This window comes from Schistocerca americana, chromosome 2 (genome assembly GCF_021461395.2).
Source record: "Schistocerca americana isolate TAMUIC-IGC-003095 chromosome 2, iqSchAmer2.1, whole genome shotgun sequence".
Classification (NCBI taxonomy): domain Eukaryota; kingdom Metazoa; phylum Arthropoda; class Insecta; order Orthoptera; family Acrididae; genus Schistocerca; species Schistocerca americana.
In genome coordinates, this window is record NC_060120.1 from 603,918,603 (window position 1) to 603,932,010 (window position 13,408).

General features: G+C 45.0%; 1 protein-coding gene across 1 annotated transcript in view; it reads right to left on the reverse strand.

Moving 5' to 3' along the window:
* Positions 1-13,408, reverse strand: part of LOC124594236 (luciferin 4-monooxygenase-like) — a 99,287-nt gene that overhangs the window by 31,563 nt on the left and 54,316 nt on the right. Inside the window, exons 5-6 of the mRNA XM_047132601.1 lie at positions 9,034-9,206; positions 4,523-4,622 (exon numbers count right to left, since the gene is read on the reverse strand). Of these exons, the coding sequence (XP_046988557.1) occupies positions 4,523-4,622; positions 9,034-9,206 (273 nt within the window). The remainder of the gene's footprint in view (positions 1-4,522; positions 4,623-9,033; positions 9,207-13,408) is intronic.

The window sequence follows — 13,408 nt, forward strand, 5'->3', positions numbered from 1 at the left end:
AAGTTCTAGGGGACTGATGACCTCAGATGTTAAGTCCCATAGTGCTCAGAGCCATTTGAACCAATACCTACATAAATATTGTCTATAAACCGCAGCCGTCACCTTGTATGCCCTGAAAATACACTCGTTATTATTTTACCGATTTTCTCACATTTTTTATGGAAGACAATCACGCACACACAGAGGACATCACTAAATAATTTGTGCTGTTGCTAACACCGCCACAGAGGATACGAAATAGGAGAACTACGCACTCTGTTCAAAATCAACACAAGAAAAATGGCTTCCACTCTCTTCATAGTGTATTTCTGTCACACAACATAATCCGCTGAAACTTTCCGGCAGATTAATACTGTGTGCCGGACCGAGACTCGAACTCGGGACCTTTGTCTTTCGTGGGCAAGTGCTCTACCAACTGAGCTACCCAAGCACGACTCACGCCGCGTCCTCACAGCTTTACTTCTGCCGGTACCTCGTCTCCTACCTTCCAAAATTAACAGAAGCTCTCCTGCGAACCCTGCAGAACTAGCACTCCTGAAAGAAAGGATATTGCAGAGACATGGCTTAGCCACAGCCTGGGGGATGTTTCCAGAATGAGATTTTCACGTTGCAGCGGAGTGTGCGCTGATATGAAACTTCCTGGCAGATTAAAACTGTGTGCCGGACCGAGATTCGAACTCGGAACCTTTGCCTTTCGCGGGCAAGTGCTCTACCAACTGAGCTACCCAAGCACGACTCACGCCCCGTCCTCACAGCTTTACTTCTGCCAGTACCTCGTCTCCTACCTAGAGCACTTGCCCGCGAAAGGCAAAGGTCCCGAGTTCGAGTCTCGGTCCGGCACACAGTTTTAATCTGCCAGGAAGTTTCATATCAGCGCACACTCCGCTGCAGAGTGAAAATCTCATTCTGGAAACATAAGCCGCTGTTCAACAGCCAATCCAGTTGTGTTTTGCAGGCCGAGGTGGCCAAGTTGTTCTAGGCGCTTCAGTCCGGAACCGCGCTGCTTCCACAGTCGCAGGTTCGAATCCTGCCTGGGGCATGGATGTGTGTGATGACCTTAGATTAGTTGGGTTTAAGTACTTCTAAGTCTAAGGGACTGAGACCTCAGATGTTAAGTCCCATAATGCTTAGAGTCATTTGAACCATTCTCCAATTTTGTTTTCGCAAAATGGACTTGTTTTCTGATGTTTTTCTGTCTATTACAGTTCCAGCCTTTGCCTTTATAAACATTGGCGTCACAAGATCAGCCATCTAGACGTTCACCTGTCACACTGTACATCGAGCTGACAAAAGTCATGGGACAGCGATATGCACTTATACCGATGGAGGTAATATCGGGCACACAAAGTATAAATGGGCAGTGCACTGGCGGAGCTGTCATCTGTATTTAGGTGATTTATGTGAAAATGTTAAGACGGAGCTATGACCGCGCGATGGGATTTAACAGACGTTGAACGCGGACTGGTAGTTGAAGCTAGAAGCATGCGGCATGCCATTTCGGAAATCATTAAGGAGTACAGTGTTCCACGATCCACAGTGTCAACACTCTACCGAGAATATCACATTTCAGGCATTATCTCTCACCACGGACAACGCAGTGGGCGACGGTCTTCACTTAACGGCGCTTGAGCAACACTGCGTGAAACAGCCGCAGAAACCAGTGTGGGACGTACGACGAAACTATCCGTTAGGACAGTGCGGCGAAATCTAGCGTTAATGGGGTATGGCAGCAGACGACCAACATGAGTGCCTTTGCTAACAGCACGACATCGCCTGCAGTACCTCTCCTGGGCTCGTGACCATGTCGGTTGGACCCTAGACCAAACCTTGGCCTGGTCATATGAGTCCCGATTTCAGTTGGTAACAGTTGATGCTAGGGTTCGAGTGTGGCGCAGACCCCATAAAGCCATGAACCCATGTTGTCAACAAGGCACTCTGCAAGCTGGTAGTGGCTCCATAACGGTGTGGGCTGTGTTTACTTGGAATGCCCTGGGTCCTCTGCTCCAATTGAACAGAACATTGACTGGAAATGGTTATGCTCGGCTACTTCGAGACCACTTTCAGCCATTCATGGACTTCATGTTCCCAGACATGTCACTGGAACACAAGTATTCGCGACTGATTTGAAGAATATTCTGAACAACTTGGAGCGAATGATTTGGCTACCCACATCTCCCGACATGAATCCCATTGAACATTTATGGGACATAATCTGCACCGGTAGCACGTCCGCGGTTATGAACAGATATATAGGCAGCATGGCTCAATATTTCAACCGGATGCTTCCGACGACTTGTTCACTTAGTGCCATGTCGAGCTTCTGCGCTACACCAGGCAACAGTGGGTATCACATGATTTTTGTCACGTCAATGTATTATACACTACTGGCCATTAAAATTTCGACACAACGAAGATGATATGCTACGGATGCGAAATTTAACCGACAGGAAGAAGATGCTGTGATATGCAAAAGATTAGCTTTTCAGAGTATTGAAACAAGGTTGGCGCCGGTGGCGACACCTACAACGTGCTGACATGCGGAAAGTTTCCAACCGATTTCTCATACACAAACAGCAGTTGACCGGCGTTGCCTGGTGAAACGTTGTTGTGATGCCTCGTGTAAGGAGGAGAAATATGTACCATCACGTTTCCGACTTTGATAAAGGTCGGATTGTAGCCTATCGCGATTGCGTTTTATCGTATCGCGACATTGCTGCTCGCGTTGGTCGAGATCCAATGACTGTCAGCAAACTGACATGGAATCGGTGGGTTCAGGAGAGTAATGCGGAACGCCGTGCTGGATCCCAATGGCCTCGTATCACCAGCAGTCGAGATGACAGGCATCTTATCCGCATGGCTGTAACGGATCCTGCAGCCCCGTCTCGATCCCTGAGTCAACAGGTGTGGACGTTTGCAAGACAAAGGAGCGCCTGCGATGGTGTACTCAACGACGAACCTGGGTGTACGAATGGCAAAACGTCATTTTTTCGGATGAATCCAAGTTCTGTGTACAGTATTATGAGGGTCGCATCCGTGTTTGGCGACATCGCGGTGAGCGCACATTGGAAGCGTGTATTCGTCATCGCCATACTGGCGTATCACCCGGCGTGATGGTATGGGGTGCCATTGTCTACACGTATCAGTCACCTCTTGTTCGCATTGACGGCACTTTGAACAGTGGACATTACATTTCAGATGTGTTACGGCCATTGGATCTACCCTTCATTCGATCCCTGCGAAACCCTACATTTCAGTAGGATAACGCACGACCGCATGTTGCAGGTCCTGTACGGGCCTTTCTGGATTCAGGAAATGTTCGACTTCTGCCCTGGCCAGCACATTCTCCATATCTCTCACCAATTGAAAACGTCTGGTCAATGGTGGCCGAGCAACTGGCTCGTCGCAATACGCCAGTCACTACTCTTGATGAACTGTGGTATCGTGTTGAAGCTGCATGGGCAGCTGTATCTGTACACGCCATCCAAGCTCTGTTTGACTCAATGCCCAGGCTTATCAAGGCCGTTATTAAGGCCAGAGGTGGTTGTTCTGCGTTCTGATTTCACAGGATCTATGCACCCAAATTGCGTGAAAATGTAATCACATGTCAGTTCTAGTATAATATAATTGACCAATGAATACCCGTTTATCATCTGCATTTCTTCTTGGTGTAGCAATTTTAATGGCCAGTAGTGTACTTCTTCTCCAGACAGAGATACCAACCATCCTTTTTCTTTCGAACATATAAAGTTTCGTGTTAATCAGTTATCCAGCAGTAAAATACAAATGGTGGATTGATGATGTTCAAATGTGTGTGAATTCCTAAGGGACCATACTGATGAGGTCATCAGTCCCTAGATTTACGCACTACTTAAACTAGTTTATACTAAGTACAACACACACACACACACACACACACACACACACACACAGACATACACACGCACACACACGAGGGTGGACTCGAACCTACGGCGGGAGAGACCGCTTAGTCCGTGACATGGCGCCTTCGCGCGGCTGACTGACGATGTTGCGCTCGATCTTTCTTATGTGCGACGCAGCCTTGAATCTTACAATTCGTGTCTTTCTTTCATTAGATATTTAGCTCACTGCACATGGTACCGTATGCTCCTAGGTACCTAAATTTCTCCACTGAGTTAAACTTAAATATAATTCAGGAATTCTTATTTGTCAGAAATAATTTAACAATATTTTAATTCTAGCAAACAGACTAATTAACAAAATTATTTAAAATATTTCTAAAATACCGATGTTTAAAGAGACTGATAACGTCTTAGTCGCTATGTAGCAAAACTGCTCACTATATAGTCCTATCTTTTCTGTTATTCAACTCATTAAGGACACTAATGGAATCAATAAAAGTGGAGAAGTACACTATACAACGTTCCAAACGTTATTGTGGAGTCTGGAAGTGCCCTCACAAAACGAGAAGCTAACCTGTGTACCGCCCTTCTTATACAGGCTATATAAGAAAGCAAGAAAGAAGAAAGAGTTCTGAGGATACTTTGGCCTCTACGTTGAAAAGCAGCTTCCCGGAAGAGCCGGCTGGAGGGAAGGTCTCAGGCGCTGATCCCAGGACAAGTATGGACTCCGTCGAGCCGTACCTGCACAACGGAAAAGCACCAGTATACACGAACCACGTCAACACTACAAGTTCACACCTGCAGCTTTTTGCTTTCGGATGTATGTTTCTCAAACTATTTTCGTATGTTACTATTTGGGCATTTATGTTCCCATTGCAGACAACTAAAAGTAGATATTTTCGTTTTCATCGATACTGCTGGAAACTTGCATAATACAGTTAATGATAAGGTGCAGTTGCACCACGAAATAATAAGTGACTCAGTAACACAATGATTCTAATCCTGAATGAGTTCTTGCCATGCCATTCTCCATGTGCGGAAGGTATTGGGTAGGGTGACGTTGTGGGGGGGGGGGGGGGGGGAGCAGCTGCGGGAGGGGGCGGGGAAAGCGTTGTGTGCATGACAGAGAGACACAATGCATTCTTCACCAAGGTGGCTTATGGAGCACGTGAGTAGAAACTTAGATTTATATACGACGGCGAAATTCAACTTTCACTTTCTTTGCAATATGTGTTAAACCTAATTCAACCTAGTTACATCTAAAGCCCATCACTGTAATCACAGTTTAAAAAAATTATTTCTTATACAGTATGGGAGTCATGAAAATAGATTTCTTAGTTTCTAATTTGGAGAGAGGGTAATTACAGCTAGGCAACTAGATTGGTTCAAGTAAGATAGTCGCTCTAGGCCGTCAAGTAGCTAGTCTTTACTGACTGCATTAAATTCACACCGTACAACACATGTACCGACTCAGTGACAACTTCGTGAGTCTTTATATCATGGCTTCAGAGAGCGAACAGTAGCTCTCTAAATTCGTATAATTTTTATTATGATATTATTTTAAAGGCACAAAATATTTCCAGAATAGGGATTAAACTTTTGATTTTACTAAATTACATTCAAAACTGTTCAAATGTGTGTGAAATCTTATGGGACTTAACTGCTAAGGTCATCAGTCCCTCAGCTTACACACTACTTAATCTAAATTATCCTAAGGAAAAACACACACATCCTCGCCCGAAGGAGGACTCGAACCTCCGCCGGGAACAGCCGCACACCAAATTACTTTCGTTCTCCTTGGTTTTATATGTTATTTATTTTACATCCAAGATGTAGAGGACGTAATTGCAGATATTTTTACATACGATACCTTCATACGTACACACGTCAGTGTGTTGGTTCTTTTCTCTCTGTGTCGAACAGTCTTCCCACAAACACATCACATACTTTACTACCTGATGATTTCTGCACAGTCTTAACTGCACCACTAAGTAGTCCACACCTATCAGCATAGACTAACTGTTTTGTGTCCACTGTCCATCCTTCAACATTTGACCTGCTGCCCAGGGGAAAATAGCACTAATGACTTGCTCTTGTCACATGTTCTTGGAAGTACTAACCAACTTAAAAACATGCGACACGTAATGGCTATAATTACTAGTATCCAAATGACACAAATGCTGATGTAATGACGTTCATCAGTCACCAACAAGTATATCTACACTTACACCGATTACATCCTCTATTATTGTACATTTGTCTGTTCTACAATTGGTCACCTCCTACCCATATCTCCTTCTTGGGTGGGGTGAGCTTTGTATTTTCAAATGTGAACCGCCACCCCCTCCCCTCAATTTTTATTGTGTATTCGGATTACACGCCAAAAAATACGTATAGTTTACTCAAACTACTTTTTTTTCCTTTCTTGTTTAATGGTGCTGTAATCGACAAACATCAAGTGTGACTGATTTAGGAATTAAGAAACGACGCATCTGATTCTGCATTTCATTTACGATGTAAATGTAAACCTTTGTGGATTAACGGTAGATTTTGATGTCGGAATGTTACTTGAGAGTTGCAAATGTGATTGTACGCTACAAATAATGTGGCTAGATATTGAAATTTCCTGCAGTTGAGCTACTTGCATGGCAATATAGTTTCTTCTTCCCTACAGGGTTCATTATGGTGAGTGCCTGAGCCATCATATGCTTGTTTTCGGTGGCCGCCCTCCAACCTGGCCATTTCCGTGTGTGCTCCCATACAACGGCGCATCTCTCGCGTTGGCCGCTAAGTGGCTACCGACGGAATGCAAACCGCAGCCACTGTAACAGCGTAAAATGGTCGTTAATGATAGTGACAGGCGCACCTGTTATGGATACACAGACATCGTGTAGACACTCACGCACTCGCCCCATCGCTCAGCGCCTCACCAAATGGCACGCCCCACCCAGCAACGCAGCCTTTATAAAGGCAATATTGATCTTTAAATAACAACCGTTAGAACACAAAGGTTCACACTTACATCGTAAACGATATGTAGAATCAAATGTGTCGATTCTTAATTGCCAAATAGGGCACACTTGATATTTGTCGATTACAGCACCATTTACCACGAAAGGAAAACAATGGTTTGAATAAACTATACATATTTTTTGGCGTGGAGTCCTACAATAAAAGTTGAAGGGGGGGGGGGGGGCGTGGTTCGCATTTTAAAATACAAGGCTGACTCCACCTAAGCAGGTAGGCTAGGTAGGATGTGACCAGTTGTAGCAAAGACAGATGTCATCTTTACTAATGTTAACTTTTCATGTAGAACATTTTTTTCGTATGATACGTCGTTTTCGAGATATTTAGTTGTCTCAAGTTAAAACAAACACCCTGAATATTTCAGGTTTTGTGTTTTACCATGCACATTGGGCCGCACTAAAAACCAGAGCTATTTGCAAAAGTAAGCTCGCTACAAGAATATGAAAGCTGAAGACAATTGTAACTTGACATGATTATCTCTGTGATCGACTGCAGAACGCCAGCAGGTCGCAGGTTCGAATCCTGCCTCGGGTATGGATGTGTGTGATGTCCTTAGGTTAGTTAGGTTTAAGTAGTTCTAAGTTCTAGGGGACTGATGACCTCAGATGTTAAGTCCCATAGTTCTCAGAGCCATTTGAACCATTTGACTACAGAACGTCGTGGGCTGTCTATTATCGAGGAAGGATTAGCAGTGACCAATCAATCTTTTCGTTTTTAAGTTTGTTTAGTAATGAACTGAGTGCCGAAATCGAAGAAAGGTTGGCGATATAACTCAGAGAGCTTACGTCCTTCCAAATCAGTTAGAAAATTACTAGCGTGATACGAGCAAATTGCAGGAGCGTCCGTGGTGAGGTCCCAGAATTAATATCGCTTATTAAAGTGTAATAATGCCCACATAGTATTAGAAACGAAAGGTTGGCTGCAACCGTAAGTGAATAGAAGCGAAATCCTAAATTCAGATTCTAAAATATATCGCACGGATTGGTTATATGCCAGTGATGACATTGAATATACTACCGTAGAGGTTGGGTTGATTCGGGAAGGAGACCAGACAGCGAGGTCATCGGTCTCATCGGATTAGGGAAGGATGGGGAAGGAAATCGGCCGTGCCCTTTCAGAGGAACCACCCTGGCATTTGCCTGGAGTGATTTAGGGAAATCACGGAAAACCTAAATCAGGATGGCCGGACGCGGGATTGAACCGTCGTCCTCCCGAATGCGAGTTCAGTGTCTAACCACTGCGCCACCTCGCTCGGTATTGCCGTAGAGTATTCGATAACATGTAGTAGGGTTATTACGGGTTCCGGATGTGAAACAAACTTCGTGGAGTTAGCATCAGAGGCGAGGAATACATGGTAGTTTGACGTCTTTGTAGACTGTAGCAGCAGATTACTTCAGAGGGAACTTGCTGGAAATAGCAAGTAAGTTTCAAAATGGTTCAAACGGCTCTGAGGCCTATGGGACTTAACATCTGAGGTCATCAGTCCCCTAGAACTTAGAACTACCTAAACTTAACCAACCTAAGGACATCACACGCATCCATGCCCGAGACAGGATTCGAACCTGCGACCGTAGCGGTGGCGTAGTTTCATCGTCATGCTACTGTGCCGGAGGTAGACTTCATTTTGCCAGCTATAGAATGGGAGAGTCATGCGCATGAAAGTAATCTCAGAGACAGAGACTTGTGTGAGATTCTGTCTCAAAACGACTTCGAGGATATAGAAAACCGACTCGTGAGGACGACATAGTGTCCCCCTAGCAACAAACAGACCAGAACGTTTCGTATCAGTGAACGTAGACAGGATCAGTGATCATAAGGCTGTGACAGTGTCAGTGACTAAGTGTTTTCCCGGCGGGGTCAGGGATTTTCTCTGCCTCGTGATGACTGGGTGTTGTGTGATGTCTTTAGGTTAGTTAGGTCTAAGTAGCTCTAAGTTCTAGGGGACTGATGACCATAGATGTTAAGTCCCATAGTGCTCAGAGCCATTTGAACCATTTTTGACTAAGTGTTCCAAAGAATGTTAAGAGAGTTAGGAAAATATGGTTGCTTAGCAAGTATGATAGGTTACAAGCTGCAGATTACCTGAGTAGCAGAACATAAAATATTTTGCCGCCACCGCACTTACCACTGCTTGACCGGAACGCCCAGCTCTTTCTCGACGAACCGCTGCGTGCCGGCATCCATGGCAGCGCCGGCGACCATCAGCATAGTGAGCCGTGGCAGTATCTCTCTGACGGGACTGTCAGCTCTCTTTGCTACCGTCACAGCTATGTTTGGAGGTATGTACAAATCTTTCACCTGGGGACATTTGAAATCAAACCTTAATATGTGACTGCACTACGTTCCACATAACTATTATTTCTTTGTCAGTAGCTGTCTAGTTAGCGGTCTGTTAGTAATGACAGCAAAAGTAAAAAACATCTAATAGAATAATGAGCAATTTATGGTAAATAAAGTTGGGCGACAAGATGTTGTAAAATGTAAATGGCATGTTATGCATCTATAGTTGAATATTTCCAAGTTGGGCACAAATGTATGAGGTACAAATTACTAAAGACGGCAAAAATTTGCATTTATTGTTAGTATTCTTCACAAGTCCGACGCTCGTGCTGTCGCGGTAGAGTTCTGGCTTCCCAAGCACGGGTCCCGGGGTCGGGGATTTTCACCTGTACGAGATGACTGGATGTTGTTGTGTCGTCTTCATCATCATCATCATTCATCCCCATTATGGTCGGAGGAAGGCAAACCACCTCCATTAGGACCTTGCCTAGTACGGCGGTAAGGGTCTCAAAAAAAAAAAAAAAAAAAAAAAAAAAATGGCCGTACCATATGGCGGACGACGATCAGATTGGTATCCCGCTGCCTTTTGGGGCGTCTCCAGACACGTCTTTGCTGGTCACTGGGGTTCAGTTCTATGCAGGACACGTCACTGAAGACAGCTCTACTACAGTCAACTATTACAAACCGAAGATCTGTCTTGGGCTGACCCAGAGAGCGGTTGTACCTGCCTGTCTCCCGCCGTCTGACGCGACAACAAGAAGTGGCGGTGACCCCGGACCACAATTTATCCCTGAATACCGCTCTGCTGTACTTAAACGTGATACATTGTTCTTAACCCACTTCACTTAACAAGAAACAGCAATTTTACACCATTAAAACACTATTTTTAATAATCCGCAACTATTCTATCCTCTGCAACGCGGACGCGATTAGTCCTAGAGAAAAAATGCGAGGATCTGTTTTTATAGAAAATTTCATTCCATTTAATTTCGTAGTTGTAAACATTTTCGTTCGAGTTCGAGTTATTCAAGAAAAACGTAAAAAAAATGACCTTTCAATAACCCTCCCCCACAACCCCACTCTTACACCCCATCGGTAGGGAACTGTAGTTATGTTGCTCACGATACTTCCTCCTAGCACTGTACAAAAATTTACGACTACTTGATTTTCCCTCATGCGATCTTTTTTCATTTTCTTTGGCTGTGCTATATGTAATTTTGCGGGCCTCCAAATTTCGCATCAAAAAAGTGAGTAACAGCAATACTGGTACTGAGCTGATTTCAACTTTTAAAGAGAAATTATATATCATCCGTTCCGTAGATTGGACGTTAATCATGATGTGCCTCCACATCATCCGCCTGAATGGAAACGACGTCTTATGAGAGACACTTCATGTGTTGCCATCTGCTCCGGAATTTATCACTCTCTAGGATTGCTTACGCTTTCGTTTATTTGGATTTTCTTTGGATTTCCTCTTCTTGGGCGGGAGGCGGCTTCCTGTCTTTTCCGCCTTTTCGAGGAAAGCATTTAATCTGTTACTTGCTAACCGAGAGCGTCTCCCTCGCGGAAATGCTTTCGGGATCCTGAACATCTCTGTCTGACACACGATGAGTTCCTGCGAAGGATTCAACCTCGATTTGTGTCTTTTGTGTAAGACATTTCTTCATTTTTAGTCTGTTCTCTCTAATCTTGCAATCGATCCTGGAATCTGAATGTGTATCTGCTCCCAGTTCTACTGCAAGTGTTTAATTATCGGTGTTTACACGACATTGTCGTCTCTTTATGGATGTCCATCCTATTGCTTAGATGAGGGACTTTAGTTGATGATGTATCTTGAGAATGTCTTCATTGTCTCACACTACTGGCTTCGGCGGCACATTACCGCCATCCTCAAGCTCCAGCACTGTCAAAACGTATTATATTTCCCTGAAGCATTTATTGTGGAGTCCTTGTTACTAGTACACGTGGGCCTCCTTTCCTCAGCAGTCTCTACTCGACACTGTGTTGTTCCAATGTTTCCAAGCACTGCACAATAAATGCGCCGGGGCAATCTAATACTCTTTCGGCAGTGGTGGGGCCAGAGGATGGTGGTAATTTGACGCCGGAACTAGTCGTGTAAGACAATAAACACATTCTCAATTAGGCCTTGGTAGTACTTTTTCTCATATGTTGTCGCCTCTGTTCGTTACCGGTACTCTTTCAGGATTTTCCAGTTGACTATTCGTATTTTCTGGTGGTATGCTAACAATGCTTATAATAGTTTTCTTCTAAGTAGGCGCTTCGACGGCCCTACGATCCCTACTGCTTGTTCATGACGTAGCATTTTGGAAACAGTTTCTTCCGCAGTTACCTTAGGTTCAAACATAGAGACTTGCAGACGCAGCGATTCTTGGCCCCACAGCCACTTGCACTGGCGTAGGTAATGGCACTTCCTAACGGGAGCTGTACGGACAATGTGTGCGACAGTTATTACGCATGTGGTCTCGCGGTCTACAAAAAGGTCTGCGGCTGGCAGCTACGCGATATAAAACCGCTGTGGGCTGCTACGATCAGAAAGGATGACTTTCTCAAATCGATCCTAACGCTTCTTACGCCCTAATCGTAGTGGAATCTATACGCAGAGGACAATTTGTCATTTTTCACAGTCACTCTATTCCCGAAGTCACACAATTCCAGACTAATTTATCATTTGGACTTTCAGAGGGTATGTTATACACTGAAGAGGCAAAGATACTGGTACAGCTTCCTAATATCGTGTAGGGCCCCAGCGAGCGCGCAAAGTGCCGCAACACAACATAGCATGGATTCGACTAATGTCGAAAGTAGTTTTGCAGGGAACCGACACCATGAATCCTTCAGGGCTGCCCGTAAATTCGTGATGGCACGGTGCAAGCCATCCCAGATATGCTCAATAATGTTCATCTATGGGGAGTTTGGTGGCCAGCGAAAGTGTTTAAACTCGGAAGACTGTTCCTGGAGTCACTCTGCAGCAATCCTGGACCCGTGAGGTGTCGCATTGACCTGCTGGAATTGCCCAAGTCCGTCGAAATGCACTATGGGCATGAATAAATGTAAGTGATCAGACAGGATGCTTACGTACCTGTCACCTGACAGATTCCTGTCTAGTCCTATCAGGCTCCCATATCACTTCAACAGCACACACCTCACATCATTACGGAGTCTCCAGCAGCTTGAGCGTCCCCTGCTGACATGCAGGGTCCATGGATTCATGAGGTTGTCTCCATACCCGTACATGTCCATCCGCTCGATAGAATTTGAAACGAAACTCCTCTGACGAGACAACATGTTCCCAGTCAATAACAGACCAATGTCGGTGTTGACGAGCCGATCCGCAGCTGTGGCCAAGTGGTTCTAGGCGCTTCAGTCCGGAACCCCGCTGCTGCTACGGTCGCAGGTTCGAATCCTGCCTCGAGTATGGATCTGTGTGATGTTATTAGGCTAGTTAGGTTTAAGTAGTTCTAAGTCTAGAGGACTGAGGACCACAGATGTTATGTCCCACAGTGCTTAGAGCCATTTTTTTTTTTTCATTGACGAGCCTAGGCGAGGCGTAAAGCTTTGTGTCGTGCAGTCATCAAGGGTACAGGAGTGGGCCTCCTGTTCCGAAAGCCCATATTGATGATGTTTCGTTGACTGGTTCGCCCACTGACACTTGTTGATGGTCCAGCGTTGAAATCTGCAGCAATTGGGGAAGGGTTGCACTTCGGTCACGTTGAACGATTCTGTTCAGTTGTCGTTGGTTCCGTTCTTGCACGATCTTTTTCCGGCCGCAGCGATGTCGGAGATTTGATGTCTCACCAAACTGCTGATATTCACGGTACACAATAAAATGGTCGTATGGGAATATCCCCACATCATCGCTACCTCAGAGATGCTGTGTCCCATCACTCGTGCGCCAACTATAACACCACGTTCAAACTCACTTCTTGATAACCTGCCATTGTAGCAACAGTAACCGATCTGACAACTGCGCCAGACACTTGTTGTCTTATATAGGCGTTGCCGATCGCAGAGTCGTGTTCTGCTTGTTTGCATATCTCTGTAAATGGTTCAAATGGCTCTGTGCACTATGCGAATTAACTTCTGAAGTCATCAGTCGCCTAGAACTTAGAACTAATTAAACCTAACTAACCTAAGGACATCACACACATCCATGCCCGAGGCAGAATTCGAACCTGCGACCGTAGTGGTCGCTCGGTTCC